A 15,914-nucleotide genomic window follows, 5' to 3' on the forward strand; every position below is an offset into this window, starting at 1 on the left:
ATACTTTGCACACACCTTCCACTAGGTGAAATTGACTTACATGCAAAGTGGCATTCCCATCGCATAAGTACTTGATCGGAAAACACACCTAGAAGCGTGTTTTTTTACGGATGTGCATGACACTAAGCCAAAAATCGTATTTATTGCTCGATCGACCATGCAAAGCATATCTGATGGACACAATACTTTTCCTACCCCTTAACCTTGGTGGTATTGAAATGTTCTCAAAGAGGCACACCCATCTGATAAGTACTTGGTTAGATAACATATCTAAGGGCGTGTTTTTTTGTGGATGTGCATATCGCTACAGGAAAAACGTTGTATAATGCGTGATCAACCATGCAAAGAATATCTGATGGTGACAATACTTTGCACGCACCTCAACCTAGTTGAAAAGGACTTGCCTACAAAGTGGAGCCCCCATCCGATAAGTACTTGTTTGAATAACACACCTAGGACCGTGTTTTTTTATGGTTGTGCATGACACTAAGGCAAAAACAGTGTTTTATGCTCGATCGACAATGCAAGCATATCCTATGGGCACAATACTTTGTGCACACCTTCAACTAGGTGGAATTGACTTACATGCGAAGTGGAATTCCCATCTCATAAGTACTTGATCGAATAACACACCTAGCAGCATGTTTTTTTACGGATGTGCATGACACTAAGGCAAAAATGGTATTTAATGCTCGATCGACCATGCAAAGCATATCGTATGGGCACAATACTTTTCCTATGCATTAACCTAGGTGGTATTGAAATTTCCTCAAGGAGGCACACCCATCTGATAAGTACTTGGTCAGATAACATACCTAAGGGAGTGTTTTTTTGCGGATAATGCATATCACTATGGGAGAAACGTTATATAATGCGTGATCGACCATGCAAAGCATATCCGATGGTGACAATACTTTGCACGCACCTCAACCTAGTTGAAACGGACTTGCGTACAAAGTGGAGCCCCCATCTGATAAGTACTTGTCTGAATAACACACTAGGACCGTGTTTTTTTATGGTTGTGCATGACACTAAGGCAAAAACGGAGTTTTATGCTTGATCCACAATGCAAAGCATATTCGATGGGCACAATACTTTGCACACACCTTCAACTAGGTGGAATTGACTTACATAAAAAGTGGCACGCCCATCCCATAAGTGCTTGATCGGATAACATACCTAGCAGCGTGTTTTTTTACGGATGTGCATGACACTAAGGCGAAAATGGTATTTAATGCCCGATCGACCATGCGAAGGATATCCGATGGGCACAATACTTTTCCTATGCCTTAGCCTAGGTGGTATTGAAATGTTCTCAAAGAGGCACACCTATCCGATAAGTACTTGGTCAGATAGCATACCTAAGGTCGTGTTTTTTTATAGAATCTGTGCATATCACTACAGGAAAAACGGTGTACAATGCCTGATCGACCATGCAAAGCATATCCAATGCTTACAATACTTTGCACGCACCTCAACCTAGTTGAAATATACTTGCATGCAAAGTGGAGCCCCCATCCGATAAGTACTTGTTTGAATATCACACCTAGGATCGTGTTTTTTTATGGTTGTGCATTACACTAGAGCAAAAATGGTGTTTTATACTTCATCGACAATGCAAAGCATATCTGATGAGCATAATACTTTTCACACACCTTCAACTAGGTGGAAGTGACTGACATGCAAAGAGGCATGCCCATCCCAGAAGTACTTGATCGGAGAACATTCCTAGCAGTGTGTTTTTTTACGAATGTGCATGACACTAAGGCAAAAATGGTATTTAATGCTCGATCAACCATGCAAAGCATATCCGATGGGCACAATACTTTTCCTACACCTCAACCTAGGTGGCATTGACATGTTTTCAAACAGGCACACCCATCCGATAAGTACTTCGTCAGATAACACACCTAAGGGCGTGTTTTTCTGCAAATGTGCATATCACTAGGGAAAAAATGGTGTATAATGCGTGATCGGCCATGCAAAGCATATCCGATGGTCACAATACTTTGAACAAACCTCAACCTAGTTGAATCCGACTTGCATGCAAAGTGGAGCCCCCATCTGAGAAGTACTTGTTTGAATAACACACCTAGGACATGTTTTTTTATGGTTGTGCATGACACTAAAGCAAAAACGGTGTTTTATGCTTGATTGACAATGCAAAGCATATTCGATGGGCACAATACTTTGCACACACCTTTAACTAGGTGGAATTGACTTTCATGGAAAGTGGCACGCCCATCCCATAAGTACTTGATCGGATAAGATACCTAGCATCGTGTTTTTTAACGGATGTGCATGATACTAGAGCAAAAATAGTATTTAATGCTCGATCGACCATGCAAAGGATAACTTGGTGTGTCCATCTAATGAGTACTTGATTAGATAACTTCTCCCATCAATAAATTAAGTACTAATTAAAAATTATAATAAATGAGTAGATTATCAGAAAAAGACTAATATTTATGTAATTGTTGCTACTGTAGCTTGCTTGCGAAGGACTCTCACAAAGGAGATGGCTATAGATTTTGTTCCAGGGATGGATGTGATTTTATGTAGCAAAAGAGAAGTAGTTGCATTTGCTACCATCCATGATAGTGATCCCAATTCAGGTTGCCACTTTCGAAGACTTGGCAAAGATAAGGTGGTAGTGACTGTATCAAAGATTCTTAGCGCACATGTTGAGCTAAAGTATAAATGTGGAGATATGGAAACACTTAGAGATGTTATGCCCTACAATACATCCAACAAATCATTTATAGCATGGGACAAAGATGAGACTTATGCAACAGACATTATCAAGAATACAAAGTGCACCACGTTGGATTTTACTATAGGGGACATTTTACAAATGAGATCATTTACAAATAAGACTATAGCAGAAGGTGAAGTATTGGGATTTGAACATGTGGAGCAATGGTAATTTGCATAGATGAAGATTCTAAAAGTTATTGATGATGGTATGGTTGATAACATAACATCCTTATGTGATCCCTACTATGAGGTAGGCAAGAATATGAGATGGAGCATGCAATTTTTAAACATGAGAAAGAGGCACATGGTTTTCAATGATAAAGACAAGGTATACTACAATATCAAAGGACCTAAAAAGCATGCCCATGTGCCAGGCTCTATCACTTCAAATGTGGATGATTTCAATGTACTCAATTATAGAAGTGACATCTTATCTGGAGTGGATGGGTTCATTGGTTCCGAGAAACAAAATGATTTTAGAAGTGAAGCCTTATCTGAGGTGGATGAATTCTTGCACAGTGAGAAGGGCAAAGGTTTCAATAGCGATGTCTTGTCAAGTGTGGATGAGTTCATGCATATTAACAACAAACGTGGTGTCAATCAAGCTTGTGGATTTGTGAAAGCCATGCAAGATGTCCCAATGAGCGATGTTCTCTCAGGAGTGGAAGAGTTTCAAGGTTCTCAATACTCTCGTAGAATATTGAATTCATTGAATGGTCCTAAGAGTATGTTAAAAACGTGGATGACATCAACAGAAGATTATTCAATATTTAACTTTGATTGTGATATGGCCAAGGATGCAACGACCAATCATGGATGCTTGGTTACAAACAAATGTGAGGCGAAGAAGTGCATAAATACAGATAACAACATGCACGAGGAACAAAAACGGTCATACATATGCATGAAGAGAAAGCGAATCCAGGTAGATCCACAAAAGCAACCACAAAGAGGAAGAGAGTAATGAACGAGGAGAACATGCTAAATGCATTGGGATATCTATGTTGCAAGCAAAGATGTATGCGCTTCATTGATCTTGCAGACATCAGGGAATGTAGAGGACACGTGTGGCAAAGAAGAGGAAGCGAAAGAAATGAATACCTTCTCACAAGTCTCTCTTACTTTCTTTAGAATGGAAATAAAAGGCTAAGTTCAAGACAAAAGGTAAAACCTCTCGTAAATGGAAAAAAGATTTGCAATAAGGCATATCGCAATATTATTGGATTATCCCATGGTACATATTGGGATTTAGTCACCAAGGCAAAGGGCGGAAACAAATTTAGCATTCATGGTAATAGAGGAAGCTCCAAATCAAGAATCTCAACTGTAAGGGCAGCAACAATTTTGCAAGACTTCATACATGAAAATGCTTTACCTCAACCCCATATATCTACCAAACTCCCTAACGGTGACGTGATCACCGAAATGCACCTTCCAATGGGCTTGACAAAGCTTGAAGTATTTGACTCTAGTGCAGAAAAGCAAAGGCAAAGAGGGGATGCTATAGCTTGTTCTCATACTTTGTATACTCTTTGGAAGAAGAACTTTGGATATGTTAAAATCCCAAGGAGGCAAAAAATGTCAAAGTGCAATGTCTGTGATGATTTAAAGCGAGTGATTGAGAGTGCAACATGTGCAAATCAAAGGGAATTATACAAAAAAAACTGAAAATCTCATCATGACCTTATTCGACATTCCAGACAAAAATATGCATTTTGGAAGGAGCAAGCTATTTTGCATCCCGATGACTACATGTGCCTTATTGTAGATGGCATGGATCAGAATACAACAACATTGCCTCGTTTTGTTGCCACTCCACCTAAATTACAAGGAAAGCACTTTCTAAAGACACATCTATGTGGAGTGTTAGTGCATGGAATTAAGTTCTTTACAGATATATGGATTGATTCCTTGCATCTACATGATAGCAATCAAGTTGTATCATCTATTATGAAGGCAATTCACAATGTACATGCAGAAAAAGGTCGCCTACCACCAACTTTGAGAATACAAGTTGATAATTACTAGCGAGAAAATAAGAATGTACTCATGTTTGCATTCTGCTCCATGCTAGTCGCTCTCATCGAATCTTCAATGAGGTCGAATGTGCAATAAGACAATGGGGAGTCAAATTATGCAGATGGCACAAATTGAGGCTCTTTAAGAGCAACAATTTAAATTGTAAATATATGTTCAATCTATATCATTTTGGATACAAAGACTCCAGCTGAGAGCAACATCTCTCAATGTAAAGATATAATGATAGCTATAATTGCTATTATAATTCTTTGGTTCAACACAAAACTTGGGTCTTATGGCATCATGTCTTTTTTCTATTTATTAAAAGTTTTAAAAATTTTGTGCATATTGCGAGTGACAATGTTATTTACATGAAATATTTAAGTCTCCTTTCATGGATTTATAAATTTATCACGTCAAGGAAAAATGTAAAAAATAATTAAATTAACAAATAACTTAGGTATAGCTAGAATTTCTAAAATAGGATTATTTCAAATTCTTGCATGTTGGTGCAAAAGTATAGATTGAAAAAACAAGATTTTTATGTGAATATGATAGTGCCACAAAGTGAACTTGATTTGGGAAGAATATTTTCAGAAAGTAAAATTTTGATTTGGGAACGATATTTTCACAAAGTAAGCTTTTCATTTGGGAAGGATTTTTGGGCTTCATCCAAAAACAATAGAAAAAGTCCAAAATTAATGAAATAGGTGTTACTTCTCCACACATATAAAACAACAAAAGACATTACAATCTCTTAACACAAGAGCCCTCAAATCTCACTATGAAGATGTATTACATGATAAAAGCCTATTAAGTGCTACAATAATTTGTTTACAAGAATTGCATAACAAGTCTAACACACTTTTGTTACCTAACTTCACATGCTTACAAAAAACAAATGGAGTAGGAATAGCAACATGTTATAAAAAATAAATGCAATTGCAAGAAGAATTTTATATTCAAAATAAAGGTTGTGCATGCTTGTTAACTACCTTCAACTTGACAATCAACATGGAAGTATCAAGCAAGGATGGAAATGATAATGGAAGATAATAATGCATAAGGAGAACTAAATAGGCATGCCACTATACAAGAAGCAAGCATAAAGAAAAAGATAATTTCTTTGCTCAAGTGAAGTGTCCACAATTCCAAACAAAAAAACTCTCCTTCTCTCTCTCTCTCTCTCTCTCTCTCTCTCTCTCTCTCTCTCTCTCTCTCCCCCTCATGCTTTTCGACCTTCTCTCCAAAACCTTGGAGTCACAACTACAAATTGTGCGATATATAGAATGCGATATGTAGGATTAGGCAAACCCCAACCCTCACCTCAAAAGTGCATTTTTTTTAGGGTTGGGGTTTGCCTAATCCTACATATCGCATTCTATTGCATAGCTTGTAGTTGTGACTCCAAGGTTTTGGAGAGAAGGTTGAGAAGCATGAGGGGGAGAGAGAGAGAGAGAGAGTCTACAATTTCTAGTGGGAAGACTACAAGTGGGAAGAAAGCCATCGGGGCACAGTGGGGGGGAGGCTAGTGGGAGAGGGGGCTAGTGTCAGAGGCGTTTAGAAAACCTCAACTATTTTTCTTCCTTTTTTGCCTACCTATTGTGGGAGGTCCCCTCATGGATAGGGTTCAAGTAGTTATGTAATCACGGGCCTTTCTCATCACTATCACCTGTGATGATCAAATCATCAACATAAATGACAAACATCATAATGCCTTTCTCTGTTTTTCTCACATAAAGTGAGAAATTTGCCTTGGAAATCTGAAAGCCAATAGTGACAAGATACTATCCTATCTTGTCAGACCATGCTGTAGGTGCTTGCTTCAAGCCATACAAGGCTTTCTTAAACCTGCAAACAAACTCAGGATGAACATCATGAGCATAACCTGGTGGTTGCTCCATATACTAGACCTCTTCTTGCAAATCACCATGCAAGAAAGCATTCTTCACATCCATCTGATGTAAAGACCATCCCTTTGATGCAGCCATAGCAATAACTGCTCTTACAGTTGCCATCCTTGCAACCGGACTGAATGTTTCTTCATAATCAATGCCATATGTCTGTGCATACCCGTTGACAACTAATCTTGCCTATCACCATGCAAGAAGGCATTCTTTACATCCATCTGATGTAAAGACCATCCCTTTGATGCAGCCATAGCAATGACTGCTCTTACGGTTGCCATCCTTGCAACCGGACTGAATGTTTCTTCATAATCAATGCCATATGTCTGTGCATACCCCTTGACAACTAATCTTGCCTTGTATCTATTCACAGAACCATCTGCATTGTGCTTCACCTTATAAACCCACTTACAGCCAATTAATTGCATTCTTGTCTTTAGGCAAAGGCACCGATTCCCATGAGCATTTGCTTCCAAGGCATCCATTTCTTCATCCATGGCTTTCTCCCATTTTTCTTTTCCCATGGCTTGCTCAAAAGAAGTGGGTTCTGGTTCCTGTATCACTTTGACCATATAGGCATAGTGAATGGCTGTAAATCCATCATATTTCAGCCTATCCATAGGATACTTCAAAGAACCATCTGCATTGTGCTTCACCTTATAAACCCACTTGTAGCCAATTGCATTCTTGTCTTTGGGCAAAGGCACCAATTCCCATGTAGCATTTTCTTCTAAGGCATCCATTTCTTCATCCATGGCTTTCTCCCATTTTTCTTTTCCCATGGCTTGCTCAAAAGAAGTGGGTTCTAGTTCATGTATCACTTTGACCATATAGGCATAGTGAATGTCTATAAATCCATCATATTTCAGCCTATCCACAAGATACCTAGCTCTGGTAGACCTGCACAAAATAGGCTCACGACCAGATGCTCTCAAAACATCCCTTATCTTCCTTACTCCAAGTGTAACAACAGAAGGAATACCCAAATCATCAAGGCTCTGTTCTAAGCCACTGGATTCACCATCCACATAAGAGTGACCTACATTCACATCAACCATGGGCTGATCTACTTTCTCTTTTCCTTTTCCTGATACTTGCATACCACTATCTGCATTGCTTTGAGGAGATCCTCTTGCTCTCAATCTACCTGTCCATGGCGAAGTATGTGAACCACTGTTAGAGGACACTATAGGTCCATTAATATTTTGTGATTGCTCCTATGAATTCTGTGCAGCATTACCAATTTGTGCATCTACATCATCAATCACATTTATGGTTTATACCAGCTACTCATCTCATCAAAAACAACGTCTCTACTCACTGTAAACTTATGAGTAGAAGGGTTATAGAATCTATACCCTTTCTGCTGTAGAGAATAACCAATAAAGATGCACTTCTTAGCTTTTGGATTTAACTTGGATCTCAACTCGGCAACTCGTCTGGCACATGAACATAGGAAATGCAACCAAAAACTTTCAAATGAGAAATATCTGGTTTCCTATCAGTATACCTCTCCTCTAGCGTCATGCCATGTATTGCTATAGTGGGAGTCCTGTTCATTATGTAGACTATTGTAGCAATTGCTTCAACCCAATAATAACCTTGGTGGTCTTTTTCGTTGAGCACGGCATGAGATACCTCTCCAATATGCCTGTTTTTCCTTTCCGCAAGTCCATTTTGCTGTGGGGTATGACTGCATGAATATTGCTGCTTTCTACCATGCTCCTGCAAAAACCTTGCAAACTCATTTGAGAGGTACTCTCCCCCTCCATCTAACCTTATGCATTTTATTTGCAAGCCTGTTTCTTTTTCAACCATAGCTTTAAAAGCTTTGAAATGACCAAACACTTCACTTTTCTTTTTCATAAAATACACCCAAACTTTTATCCTGTAGTCATCAATAGAAGTGACAAAATAATGATAGCCTTCAATAGATGCATCTTTAGTAGTCCACACATCAGAGTGGATTAATTCCAATGGTCTCTTACTCTCTTGAATATGTCTAAAAAATGGTTTCCTTGCTTGTTTTCCAAATTGATAGGCTTCACATACCTTATGCATTTCTACAACTTTGAACTTAGGCAATCCTGCAATAATATTTTGGGCCTATATTAATTTAAGTCATTGCACATTACATGACCAATGCATTTATGCCAGATATCGATATCTGCAACTACACCGGTCCCATGTGCAAGCATTGTTGCACTCAATTCAGGCATGTCTGCATCCAACGTAAACATCCTACCCTTCTTCTTCCCTTTTGCTATCAAGCCACCTTTATTTTTCATATCCTCAACAAAGCATCCATGAGGATTAAATTTGAGCTGCAAACCCTACACAACCATTTGACCAACAAAAACTAGGTTCTTGGTGATATTTGGGACATGAAATACATCAGACAGTATTTCTTTTTCCCATCCTGCATGAATTTTACCAATCTGCACAATAGGATGTGCAGTATCATCACCAGTCTCCACAAATCCTAGTCTTTTTATTTTCCTTGCATGTGGAATCCATTCTGCATGACCTGTCATGTGGTTTGATGCACCCGAGTCAACATACCACACATCATTGCTTTCTTTTGCACTTGTCATAGAATTGGTCATGTTCTACACCATAAACAAATGCTCATTTCTGTCATCACCCTGTCTACTAGAGGATGCATAATTGCCTTGTTGCAATTTTCCAGTCATGATGTCATTTTACTTTTTATAGCAGTCTTTAGCCATATGATCCATTTTACCACAATAGTAGCATTCAACATTGCTGTTTGCATTTTGGCCTCTCTGCCATCCACCACGACCTCTTTGGCTCCCCCTGCCTCTAGAGTTACCACGTCCTCCTCCATAGGACTGGTTTTCTTGAATTTGCTGCATATTCTGATTTCTGCCACGGCCTCCAAATCGGCCTACTCTACCTCTACCTCTACCTCCTCCAGCATTGGAGTAGAAGGCAGCTTCTTTTGAAGTTCCTCCAGAAGAAGATGCACTACCATTTCTCTACTCTTCAGAAATTAGAAGAGCAATCAACTCTTCAAAATCAGGAAAATTCTCACGAACGGCAATGGATGTCCAGAATTGTGCATAATCCTTTCCTAGACCATTCAAGGTCACAGAAACTAAATCATCATCTTCCAGTGGCAACCCAATAGAAGCAAGTGCATCTGCAATCTTCTTCACCTTCATGTCGTAGTCATTGATGCTCATATTTTCTTTTTACACATTATGCAACTCCTGCTTGAGCTGCATTTTCCTGGCTTGCATATTTGTGCTATACATTTTTGTCAAAGTATCCAATGTCTCCTTCGGCGTGCTTGCATCTTGAATATGCACAATCATAGAATTTGAAATACTGATAGACAGTAAGTACATAACTTGTCTGGCTCTCTCATGCCATCCTTTAAATGCCTGCAACTCCTATTGATTGGGAACATTAGGAATAATTGGTTCTTATTCAGCTCCAGTAATGAACTACCAATAGCCTTTTCCCTTTAGGAAATTCGTCGTTCTAAACTTCCATGCTTGGAAGTTGTTCTTGTCAAGCTTTTCAGTGACTATCTGTGAAAGAGAATCGGACGCCATTATAGAACATTGCAAAATATTGTCTCACTGCAAAAAACACAACTTTTGCCTCATAAGGGCAAATCTGCAAAACTGATGAGAGTGGTATTTGACCACACAGTCACTTCCTAGTTACGATTATGCATCAATAGGCAATAAGAATGATTCTGTCACTCCCAAAATCTCTGCGCATAGGCATATGATGTAATTTCTACGATAACTTTTCACTGACCTGTAGAACAGTGGTCGCACACAACGAAAACAGGGCACTTTCCTGAGTGCTTGTGGAAAACTTCTGCCACCAAAATGGGCCCCAAAATGGCCTCGAATCAAAAAAATAATGTCACCAAATGCTTTGGTCTCTCCTGTAGCATATACTACCCTCTCGCCACACCACGAAGGGCGTCCCAATCTAAGACAGTGCACTCTTGCACTTTTCGAATGTGCTACCTGCAGATATTTGCTCCCAAACTCAAAAAAGGAAAGCAACACTGATCCTCTTACCAAGACATCGTGAACTTGGTTTCTTTCTTGAGCTCCTTACCATGAATCGAGCTCTAATACCATGTGAAGAGAATGGGAGAGAAGTAAGGAGTCTCACTTGCAACTTTCTCACATACACAATGGGGGAATACACACAAAGGTGGAGGCTGAAAACAGTTTTCCTCTTCTTAGTTGTGAAAGCAAAAAGAAATCTCTAAGTACAAAAGGAATAGGTGAACCCTATATGTGGGTCTCAAACCAAACTCAGCTAACGTAGGTGGCATACTAACCGAGCCACTAACTAGAGTACATAAAGATAGCTGTCATCTAGCTATTATTCATGGGCAGTGTACCAACCGCATCTGTAGCTAACAAGTTAGTGACGGAAATGCACAATGGCCACCCTAGCATATCATGAGTGGAGCTCGATATCTCCACACTTGTATGCTATACAAAATGGTTTAGGTCGAGGCCGAGGAGCACTTTCTTTGTATGTGTCCTACCTACTACAAGATCCGAGGGCATTGCCATTGCCTTTTTTAGAAGGGACACAACTTTGGCCCACTCTCACAACTGATCCACTTCTAGGATTAGGTATGTGTTGAACTCTACCTAATGGAGATGTGGAGACACAGAGAGACACTACTATGATAGAGTAGAGAGTAGCAGAATGTGACCACCACATGACAGGACACTGAGGTGGATTGAGTGCAGAGGCACGTCACTGACTTCTATGCATTTGAGTCAGCTCTAGGGCACTCAGGAGTAGAGAAGGAGCTAGCTAACATGAGAGATAGATGGGTTAATAGAGGGAGTCAACACGACACCACTACTAGACAAGGAACATGGGGATCTCACATATGACAAGAGACCAAAGCATAGATGATTGAGGTTCGACCTATCTCGGCTCTCCTCAAAGGTGACCAACAAAGAGGTGGCATTACACTTGACATAGCCCATCACTCGGGGGGGTCACTCTATATAAAGTCTCTATATCACATGCGTTCAAGGCTTATTTGTAAAATCCCTTATCTGTAGATTTTTCATTAATGAAATGTATCCTTTTTCTATACAAATTTGTAATTTTTTTCTTAAATCATTTTGAATAATCCCTTATGTAAGTTGAATTCTATAAATTTTAGAAATTAAAAATATCCTTATGTTGAACTCACGTGATAGGGTTACATATAACATGAGTGACCCCCCTAGGGCCCATAAGATCCAGAGATCGAGGAGACCACGCCTCCCACCATAGTGCCAAATAGCTCGACAGATGCAGATACGTGAGCTCTTTGTGTCACACCAGAGAGCTATCACATAGCCTTGATACATGGAGCCAGATCATGTTCTTGGAGCATTAGCCCTGAGCGCCTGACATGCCTCACTCATGTTACACATTATTTGGCTTTTTTGGCCTGACTTCTTTTGGCTTTCACAACTAAGAAGAGGAAAACTGTTTTCAGCCTCCACCTTTGTGTGTATTCCCCCATTGTGTATGTGAAAAAGCCGCAAGTGAGACTCCTTGCCTCTCTCCCACTATCTTCACATGGTATCAGAGCCTTGTTCGTGGTAAGGAGCTCAAGAAAGCAAACCAAGTTTGCGGTGTCCTGGTAAGAGGACCAGTGTTGCTTTCCTTTTTCAAGTTTGGGAGCAAATCTCTGCAAGTTGCATAGCCGGAAGTGCAAGAGTGCACTGTTTCAGATTGAGACGCCCTTCGCAGTGTGACGAGAGGGGACAGTATATGCTGCGGAAAGGACAAAGCCCTCGGTAACTTTAAATTTCTGATTCGAGGCCATTTCGGGGCCCGTTTTGAAGGTGGAACTTCTTTGCAGGCACTCAAAAAAAGGCCCCGTTTTTGCTGTGCGACCACTGCTCTGCTGATCCGTGAAAAGTTGCTGCAAAAATTGCATCGTATGCCTGTGCGCAGAGATATTGGGAGTTGTAGAATCATCCTTGTTGCTTATTGATGTAAAATCGTCACTAGGAAGTGACTGTGTGGTCAAATACCACTTTCGTCAGTTTTGCAAATCTTCCCGTGTGTGAGGCAAAAGCTGTGTTTTTGCAGTGATAGAATATTTTGCAGTGTTCTGTAATGGCATCTGATTCTCTTTCATAGATTGTCACTGAAAAGCTTGACAAGAACAACTTCCAGGCATGGAAGTTTAGAATGAAGAATTTCCTTATGGGAAAAGGCTATTGGGAGTTCATTACAGGAAATGAAGAGGAACCAGTTCTTCCTAATGTTCCCAATCAACAGGAAATGCAGGCATTTAAAGGATGGCATGAGAGAGCCAGAAAAGTTATGTACTAGCCTTCTATTAGTATTTCGGGAGGTAGTCAATAGAGCGAGCGAGAAAAAACGAGCGGGCCCAATGAAGCGAGCGAGTTTTTTTACAATTCGTCCGATGAGAACAAATTTGAAACCGAACTTACTATAGCAAGATGTTGTCATAATAAGCATACCAATAATCAGACTTACAATTCACCCTATCTTTCACTTGAAGAACATAAACTAATTACCAAACTCATAACATAGATGACTATTGATATACCACTTCACCCGCAAAATGCACTAGACCAAAACTTTCCAAATGTATCCATGGTTCACCACAACAATTATCAGTCTATGAACAAAATGGTGTTTTAAACCATGTTCTAATCCCCTTGACATTCATCATCAAGAAAGTAGTTGCGCGCATGTGGTTTATCTAATTGCCACTCATCATATCTCTTGTCGGCTGTCATGAATCTTGCCATTTTTTCTGCATAGCATGGCAACAAACTACAACAAAACATACATTTCAAAGGAAAGTAAGTCAAAGTGGAACAATGAAAATAATTTCTAATAAGAAGAACTTGCCATCCTTATGTGTTATACAAAAGACAATTCGCTACCAACAAAAAGCAAAAAAAATCAATTGCTAGATCAAGGCCTTACAAACACTATCCAAAGCATCAAAATTTGTACTTTCTTGATTCAAAGGCACCCGTAAATGTTCACTATCTACCATATTATAAAGATGCTAAATAACACTTTCAAAGTCCTCAATTTTAGCATTCAAAATATATAACAAAAAAACTCAAGGCCAGTAGCATACTACTCATCAAAGGGGTTTGTGACAGGTTCCACTCTCTCTTCTTCCCCCTCTCCATCATGCTCTGACCTGATCCGTTTTCCAGAATGATCTGCCACAAGTGGCTCAACAATGCTAGCCATAATACCGTTGTCTGAATCAAATGAAAAACAAGGCCTGCCAATGGCCTGACAAGCACGCATAAGAGGGGCTGTACCACAACCCATCTCTAGAACCAGCCCTCCAGGAACACAGAGAAGAGACATAATGCAACCTACAAAAAAACTACTCCTCTCTAGTCCACCTCGTGCTAGCTGAGAAGACATCGGCACGATTGTCCTTGCAGAGGGAGGTATGTAATGAGTCCAGACATCTTCACGTGGATCAATCAAAAGCTGTTGGAAAAGTGGAAAGCTCTCCTCCCAAAAAACTATTGGATTCTTCTTTGCTCTACGTATTAGAGCTAATACTGAAGATTGCATCTAGAAACCACATGGAGAAAAACATGTATAGTATATTGACTTCAACTAGCAAGCATTATAGCATGAAAGATGGCAAAGATAGCATGCATAGGACTTATCCTTCCAAACATAGCATGCATAGGACTAACGAGGAGACATTTGTCAAAGACACTTTTATCATGGAATGCAAACATAGAATGCATGGGATGGTAGCTTACCTTAACACTATTATCATGTTCTCTACAAAATCCATATGGAAACTTGTCATGAATGATCACACGTCTGACAACCTCCAAGCCCTGGACATATGCAAACCGTTCCATCCAACCAATACATTGTCCTACAAGCAATTAATTTTATTTAAAACTAGTAGAATGGAAACAAAAAATGTGAAATGTCAATTGTGGTATTGTGCCTTACCTGCCAAAGGACATATGCATGCCAACCAACCACTATCAGACAAAGAAGCTGATGCAACTGCAAGCCCATGCCGCACATGGTCCTCGAGCAAGACATTCCAAGTAGGAGTGGATCCTCTCTCATCAAGTGGATAGCCAGATGGAAAATCGAGCAATATAAAATCTGAAGCCCACTTCACCTTCTTACCCATCCTCTTGTAGTCCTGATCTCGACTAGCCACTGTAATAAAAAACTCATGCAAAATAGCATACTTATCATTTCTTTTAGAGTCAGCAAAGTCTTTGCCCATTGCAATGTAATCTCCAACTGTACAAGCAAACAAAGGTGTGATGCCACGGGCCAAGGAAATGTCAGGTGACTGTGATCGATGGAACACGTATTGCTTCACAAGTCCCGAGATTGATTCTCCACCTATATGCAAAAGCAAATTAATTACAGGTAAAACTAGTGTTAAAGGAACAACTACATATGCAGAACACAATAACACCCTTACCTGCACTCTCTATGTGATCCATTTCATGCCGCATAGGACTAGATGGTCCCTCATCTAGAAAGAGAACAATCATAAACTTATTAATGCAATGTCAAAACAAATTGAAGACAACATCAACAAACAATCATATTGTATCTTCCTTACCTTTTTCTGTAGGATGTTCTTGTTTCTCTTTCTCTTTCTTATCTCTCCTTGAGCTTCCCTCCACTTTGTCCTTACTTGCTTCATTGGCTTTTTGTGAAGCATAAGTATTGTACAAGTCTCTTTCTCGCACCAGTACTTGTCCTTTAGGAAAATCTATCCACCAGGGACAATGTGCTAATTCCCATTGAGAGAGACGATGCATGCCAGGTGGATACATGCATGCAGCATGACCAATCTCCACCCAACTCTTGCACAAATTTGGAATGTCAGAGATCCTTTTCTCTATTGCCAAGTGGGAGAGATATCTATCAACCAAGAAACACAAAAAAATTGGATGTCCCAAACCATCAAAGGGTCAAGAAATCAAGTGGAACAACCATCAATGATTGTGTAATTACATGAATCAATAGCACAAAAATAGACAAATGAAAAATGAACCTTCGAATGAATTGACAACATACCTATAAACCACCCTATGGGCAGCCATGTCTAACTCAGATAGTCCATCTCCTTTTTTTCCACCCTTGCTCTCCATCTTTGTTTCCTTTGATCTTAGCACCACAAACATATGTTTTCTCCCCTCCAGTTTTATATCC

The 15,914-nt window shown here is 39.7% G+C and overlaps 1 protein-coding gene across 1 annotated transcript in view; it reads right to left on the reverse strand.

Moving 5' to 3' along the window:
• LOC147881431 (uncharacterized) overlaps positions 1 to 15,469 on the reverse strand; it is a 32,348-nt gene extending 16,879 nt beyond the window's left edge. The window contains exons 1-3 of the mRNA XM_087402391.1: positions 15,175 to 15,469; positions 14,682 to 15,092; positions 14,480 to 14,601 (exon numbers count right to left, since the gene is read on the reverse strand). Of these exons, the coding sequence (XP_087258517.1) occupies positions 14,480 to 14,601; positions 14,682 to 15,092; positions 15,175 to 15,247 (606 nt within the window). The 5' untranslated portion in view covers positions 15,248 to 15,469. The remainder of the gene's footprint in view (positions 1 to 14,479; positions 14,602 to 14,681; positions 15,093 to 15,174) is intronic.
• Positions 15,470 to 15,914: the final 445 nt, after the last annotated feature.

Source organism: Dipteris shenzhenensis, chromosome 31 (assembly GCF_047967505.1).
Source record: "Dipteris shenzhenensis isolate YYH24624 ecotype China chromosome 31, Dip_SZ_1.0, whole genome shotgun sequence".
Taxonomy (NCBI): domain Eukaryota; kingdom Viridiplantae; phylum Streptophyta; class Polypodiopsida; order Gleicheniales; family Dipteridaceae; genus Dipteris; species Dipteris shenzhenensis.